Source organism: Aplidium turbinatum, chromosome 6 (genome assembly GCF_918807975.1).
Source record: "Aplidium turbinatum chromosome 6, kaAplTurb1.1, whole genome shotgun sequence".
Taxonomy (NCBI): domain Eukaryota; kingdom Metazoa; phylum Chordata; class Ascidiacea; order Aplousobranchia; family Polyclinidae; genus Aplidium; species Aplidium turbinatum.
Genome location: NC_137477.1, coordinates 27,783,812 through 27,790,531, shown reverse-complemented (window position 1 = coordinate 27,790,531; position 6,720 = coordinate 27,783,812). Strand labels below are relative to the sequence as shown.

The 6,720-nt window shown below is 39.5% G+C and overlaps 1 protein-coding gene across 1 annotated transcript; it reads right to left on the bottom strand.

The window, feature by feature from the left end:
* Positions 1 to 833: 833 nt before the first annotated feature.
* On the bottom strand, positions 834 to 5,323 carry LOC145772834 (uncharacterized). Its single transcript, XM_082584716.1, has 2 exons — positions 4,894 to 5,323; positions 834 to 1,453 (listed from the first exon to the last, which is right to left on the bottom strand). Exons 1-2 carry the CDS (start codon positions 4,969 to 4,971, stop codon positions 1,007 to 1,009), a joined length of 525 nt encoding a protein of 174 aa, XP_082440842.1. The 5' UTR covers positions 4,972 to 5,323; the 3' UTR covers positions 834 to 1,006.
* Between the last annotated feature and the right edge of the window lie 1,397 nt (positions 5,324 to 6,720).

The window sequence follows — 6,720 nt, the reverse complement described above, 5'->3', positions numbered from 1 at the left end:
CAAACTTGTTTTGTTTTTGTCATCTCTAACTCTAGAATGGACGACAATTAGCTTCCAGCACCCTCAGCCTGTAAGTAGCATATCCATTAACTCGTAAATACGAAATGAAATTTGTCAATACAGAGCTTCCATCCGGACGTCATAGCTGCAGGGGGCAATGGAAAACAGGGCAATGCCTCTGACAAGTTCGAATGCCTCACCATTCTGCAGTCAAACATAAAAGACAACACGCAGGATCAAAATTTGCTTACCAGCTTTCTCACACCAACCGGAAGCTCATCATTGTGTTTCAGGAGACCCGTTGCACTTCTACAGATAGGTTGGAATAGCTATTCCGCACGCTAGTCAGGTATAGGCTACTGTACGCAGGAAGCACGGAGTTGCTAAGTTTGTGCAAGAGAGCCTGAAATGCAGCTTTGTCGATCAATCTCCAACTGATGCTGAGATTGAGTGGGCGTGCATATGTATCTCAGACTGAAACATCTTCAATGTCGGCTGCATGGCCGAACAGTGAGAGCACTGGAACGGTACTCAAAAGGTCGCCGGTTTGACAACGCTCTAGAGCATGCGGCTGTGTCTCGGAAAAACACTTAATGGCATATCAAAATGGTGGAAGAGTAGCTGACTCAAAGACTATATGTCCTTTTGCTGCTTCCTTGTGTCTGTTGCATCTGTGATTGCAGCGTACTGAAAATTGTCGTGATGGACAAAAAATAAAATATGAATTAACTGATTATTATCATTAATCAATATTAACAAGCCCCCACCCTTGTGAATGTCGTCAACTACTGGTCGTTGGAAACAAATACCTCTGTTTATGATTCTACTTTTGTAATGTGCCTCACGAAATATAAACATATACACAAACAGCATAATCATTTAATTAAAACTATAAACTTGATTAAAACTGTCGTTAAGTAATTCAAATAAATTATAGTAGCCTATTATTGAACACAACAATGATAAATGATGTGAATTAAACAACAATCAGATGCTTGTACCAATTTTATAAATCGCAAGTTTCCTCCATCAAGGAAACTCCCATTGTCAATGGATAAGTTCCGTACGGAGACGTATAAGAGCCCAGAAATCCCTTTGGCGTGCGATTGAAGTCTAACGTGGGAAGAGCAGGTGGTAGCTCTCTGGGTGTAAGGTGCCATGGTCTTGGAGACATCAAAAACTCATTGTTCGAAACTCCATCATCAAAAGATGTCTTTTCAGGTGAAGCTTCTTCATGAGAAACTGGGATTTTAATAGCATTTGTCTCTTCTTCACATGGTTCTGGGTCTACGGAATATCTTTCAGCATCTTTGGATTCACTTTCTATCTTCACGTTTGGGCTTTTAGAACGAGAAGTGGTGGAAATAGTTTCTGATATCGATGTTTCCAGCGTTCTAGACTCATTCCTCGCTTCTCGAACAATGGCGAACTTTTCTGATCTTTCATAGCGTTTCTGAATCGGATGAAACATGCACAGATTTTTAGACATAAAAGAATATATCAACTAAACTACAAAAATATAAACGAAATAAAATGGTTGTAGAAAGAGTAAAACACAAAGCTATGAACAAGCATTTAATTGTTGTGGACAGTGGCGTAGCCAGGGGGGGGGGGGTTACAACCCTCCCCCCCTTTGGCACGCGTGTGACGTCACGATATTGAAAATGATGCTTTCAGTCTAAAAAAAATTGCCTAATTTTAAACAAAATTGCATTAAAAGAGCGAGTTTTGCCAATACCAAAAATTCAAACATCTCAGCCAGGAATTACCAACAAGAAAACATAGAGACTTAGCTTTATTTCCGAAAAATGCCGAAGAAAACATGATCTTATCCTTTTGTTATGCCACCGGACAGCACCATTTTACAGGAATATTCGTACCCACATTTTTGTTGAAAATGCTCTCAGAATGCACCAAATTCAAAGTAATTTTTCAAAATTTTCTGGGAGAGGCCCCCCAGACCCCCTGCCACTGTCGTCAGAGCCCCCCCCCCTTTCAAAATTCCTGCCTACGCTACTGGTTGTGGACTACGGAGTACGGACTGCAGGATGTGGTTGCTCCATAAAAAGTTGCTGGTGTTGTTTACCCCCAGAGCCTTCCTCAAAGAAAAAATTGGCATAGCGCGCGGTCCAGATAATGCCTCATTAAACATAAAAATGACCATAAGAAAAAACACAAATAACCCATGAAAACTATGCCTATGCCTATAAAGTTATCTTTATTTGTAAAAAAACAAATGGTAGACATGTAGACATCTCATAAAATGGTTTTCCGTTGATACATACTACTTATCTAAAAAAAAACTTATCTGAAATCCTTTTTTTTGGTTAGTAGCCCGCACTTAATAATGAACATTTTACGGAAAAAATCTGTCACTATGCGTTTAAACGTTGCGATACTTTGTAGTAGGCCTCGCCTAAGTACAGTTAGCTTCTGCACAGTATACGCTGCACTATGATTAAACAAAAGCTTAGTTTGTTTCAAGAATAAAAAAAAATGTTTTCTGACAATCATCAGATCCGCAATACATCTAAAAGGTGTTTTTTGTCAACATATCTTGCAAACTAAACTAAAAATGACTGAGTTTAAAGGGGCACTGCAACGAAAATATATAGCTTTTGTATTTATAGAGCTTTATGAGAAAAAGCGATTTGTAACAATAAAATTTTTTTGGGGTTTGTCATTAGCCCAAAAATCTAATAAAAGGGATATTGATTTAAAGGATTCTGATTGGTCAAAATCTTTGATGACGTGCTTGGTTGTTCAGGCAGAATTCAGAGCCACTAGTTTGTATACAAATAAACTATAAACAAGTGGGCTACTTAATACAAAGAACAATTTTATACTTGAGTTTTACTCGTTGAGATGTTTTTTGTATGGCTCCCGGTTGTAGTAACGGAAGAAACGTGAAAGGGGTACACTTTCATCGTTCACCTCTGAATAATCAAGACAAGCTTAAGAAATGGATCTCTGCGATGAAACTCAAAAACCCACCAGTCAACAAGCACTGCCGTGTGTGCAGCGACCATTTTCTGGCCAGCGATTACCAGCGTGGTCTACGGGCAGAGCTACAGGGCACCACATCTAAAGTTAGGAAGGGTTAAGACAGGGGTCACCAAACTTTTTTCTCTGAGGGCCGGATGCAAATTTTTAAGAGATATAGGCTACAATTATTTAGAATCTCCATTGACTTGAATTGAGCACAATTAATAACAAAGTTAGCCGTGGAATAGCAAAGTTGTGATGAAAATCGAAAGATTGCTGGAAATTTCTTTTAACAATTTGAATATAAATACTGTCCCAAGCAAAACACTGGAGAGGTGGAAACTGTATTTACAAAAGAATTTTTATTAATAATACAATAACCAGCAAGATAACTTTCATTTTCATTAAAAATCATCAGGCAAGTGGTAATCAATGGCTTCTTTGTATTCTTCGTACTGGCCATCTTCTTCAGGAAATCTGTTGCGGATTGCAAGGACTGCACAGGCAGGAATTACATTACGTCTCTTTCAACCCAATTTTCCATATATCCAGAAGTTGAAGCTGCGATAAGCAACATATCTGTACAACCTGTAAAAGAAAATGTGATTTACCGAGAAGTGTAAAATCATCATTTTTTTTTCATTGCAACATTATCAGTAAATCACAATGTAGAAAAGCCCTAGGCTAGAACTTTAGAACATAGGGTAAGAATGGAAACCTTAGGATTTGAGACCCAGGCAAGGGTGCATGTACAGTGGTAGGCTAACTCTGATCTCTTGATTTTTTACATTACCATAGGCTATGTGTAACTCACATATTTAAGAGCAAAGTTCACCATTTGGGTTCTAAAACTGCTAAGTTTGGATAATATTTTACAACTATCTAAACTGACCTGTTTGAGATTGGATCTCGAAGATCCTCGCGACCACATCCTTTAGTGCAGCCATAATTGCTTCTAAGACTTCTGTATCCAGGCACATCTTTTCAAAGCTGCCGACCTGGTTTATGCATTGGCGGGCTATGTCCGTTTTGGCTACCACGGCGTCAATCTCCTGGCAACATTCATTTTCCATCATTGTTGGCATGATGGCACAATTTCCACACCTACACCATTTCAAATTCTCCATCCGACTGCTGTCGGAGCTCGAATCCGAATCACAGTCATCTCTGTCAAGGCGCTGTCTTTTTGGTTCAAACAAAAATCTTTTTCTGATTTCAGACATCTTTAAAGATTACGACTTGTGCAACGCTTCCAGTGTTAATGTATGAAGCTACCAACTGAGTGAACAACCAAATACGTCATACGGCACATAGCGCTATCCGGTGGCTGATTTTCTTTTCGTTATATTTGCCAAACAAAAACGTTTATCAAAAAAATTTTTCGAAAAAGATAATACTCAAACACCAAAGAATCAACAAAAAAATTTTCATTTTTCATTTCAGGTCCCCTTTAAGGTAAGCAAACTTATGTCACCTATACTCATTTTAGCATCAACTTTTAGTTTGTTTTTGTTTGTCATATCTTTATTCTGCATTGCAGGAAAGCGAACTTGAGCGCTATGCATCGGTGTACGCCTTCCGACGTACACCTGACCCACGCTGCAATGTCTGTTTCCGGTTGTCTACTCTACTTATGACTTAAATTTGATACTATTCTACTCTACTTATGACGTAAAACCTTGCCATTACTCGAAATCGATCACTGGGTAGAGGCAATTATCGTAAAGTTTCTTGCCCAGAGAAACAACAGCAAGTGCGGGTGGTTGGAGTCGAACATGCAGGCTCTCGACTGCGAGCTCAACGCGCTAACCACTCGGCCACTGCTGCCGACAGTGAAATACTTGCTGAAAGAACAAGCAAATGAATAGCTGTATGGCATTGTGTTGGTTGAAAAAAAAGTAGCCTAACCTGAAACATGACTGCTGCTTTGTTCTTCTTTCCTTTTCTACATGCAGAAGCGATTTCTTCGGCTCTGTTCCTTTGCATTTCACGGGCTTCTCCAAAGTTGCAAGACAGTGATAAAATCTCTGCTGTTGGATTTTGTTCTTCCGGTGGATGGCGCTCTTGATCAGTCTGCTTGAGCGTCGTCCAATCCTTCCACTTTTCTGGAAGTTTAAAATCGTTTTCAATCGTCACAACAAGAAACAACAATCATTTTAATTTGACATTGATTTTAAAATGATCTTGAGTTTCCCTACAAGCTCCGCAAAAAAACGAAAGTATGCAAAAGCATGGGATATGCAATTACAACACTTGCAAGCTTTAGATGTGACCAGAGAAGTAGGCTACAGAATTTAGTTTTACAGTAAATGATAGAAGAAAAGTATCTGACAATAAAAAAACTACAAATACTGTTATACAAAGTTTCTCGTATTCGTATGTAAGCTTTTGTTACAGTGGGTCCCAACAGTAGCGGATCTAGGGAGGCACTTGGTCACCTGACCCCAGAAAACGAAAAAACATGTAGGCTACTGTAGGGCCATCGTTTTAATGAGAAGAAAATATGTACGCACAAAAATTTAGTGGAATTTAGCGTCAGTGGGACACTTGTGATTATATTTTTCTTGATAATTCACGGACACGTGGAATGGTATTGAAAGGGGCACAAGGTAAGTCGTCTCTTTCTTTCTTTCTTTGTTTTGTTTTCATTTACATTAAGGATTGGGAAACTTGTTGTGAAAACAAACTCTGTCTTGACTACTGTCACGCTGTCACGGATGAATCATTGTTATCATAAAGAAACTGACCATGAAACTCATCGGGAAAATAAACAACTTTCAATGGCAATGACTGTGCACAGTAGCCTTAGCAAAGAAGTCCAAGAGGCAGTGATGTACGCGCATACAAAAAATATTGATGCCGTCAGCGTAAACGCAAACGTTCGAAAAACCATACGCCGTATGCGTCAACCCAACTTGTAAAAAACGTTGGCAGCGTTAGCGCATACACTGGCGTAAACTAACTTTGTTTGCTAGGTGCCAAACATTCACACGGTATAAACCACTCGAAACAAACAAGTTTTATTTTGAATTTCCACGAAGAAACACAAGCATCTGAAAGTGTTCATCTGACATTTTGCTGTGTCTTGATTCCAATATGTCTTTGCCCATTGAAAACATTCTTTTAACTGCAGCGCTGGTAGGTATTGGCGTGTTGTAGCGAAAAAAATACTTTAAAAAGTATGCGTTGACGCTATGCGCTAAAAAGTCGCGAAAACTTTACGGCGTAGCCTCAAGCGCAAACTATCCAAAAAGATGTGGCCGCAAGCGTTAGCGTAAACAAAATTATACGCCGCAAGTTTGCGGCGTAGAATTTGAGGCGTATAGGCTACGTACATCTCTGCCAGGAGGTACTTTTGAACCTGGACCCTGGAGGATTTTAGGGGCCGTAACTTTTCCAATGGGCCGGAAACTTAAAGGAACCACCGCATTTTCCTTGGAAGTAGTGCGCTTTTCCTAAAAATCTTAAATTTTGAGCGGGGTACTCATTGGCACCAGGCCCAAATTGTCCTTAAAACGTCTCTACCTGTGCACTTGTAGAGACATATAGCCTGCTGCTGAAAGTCCGTGACAAACAAATGATAGCAATCCACGAATGAGATTCTACGTGCGTTACCAAGTCGTGCAAATTTCACATAACTTATTTGTTTGTGTTTGTAAGAATACCACAATCCTCAGCAACTTTCTAGTCATGAATTCCAGAAGTCCTCCTTGCAACCAGGGATGGAGGAACCAC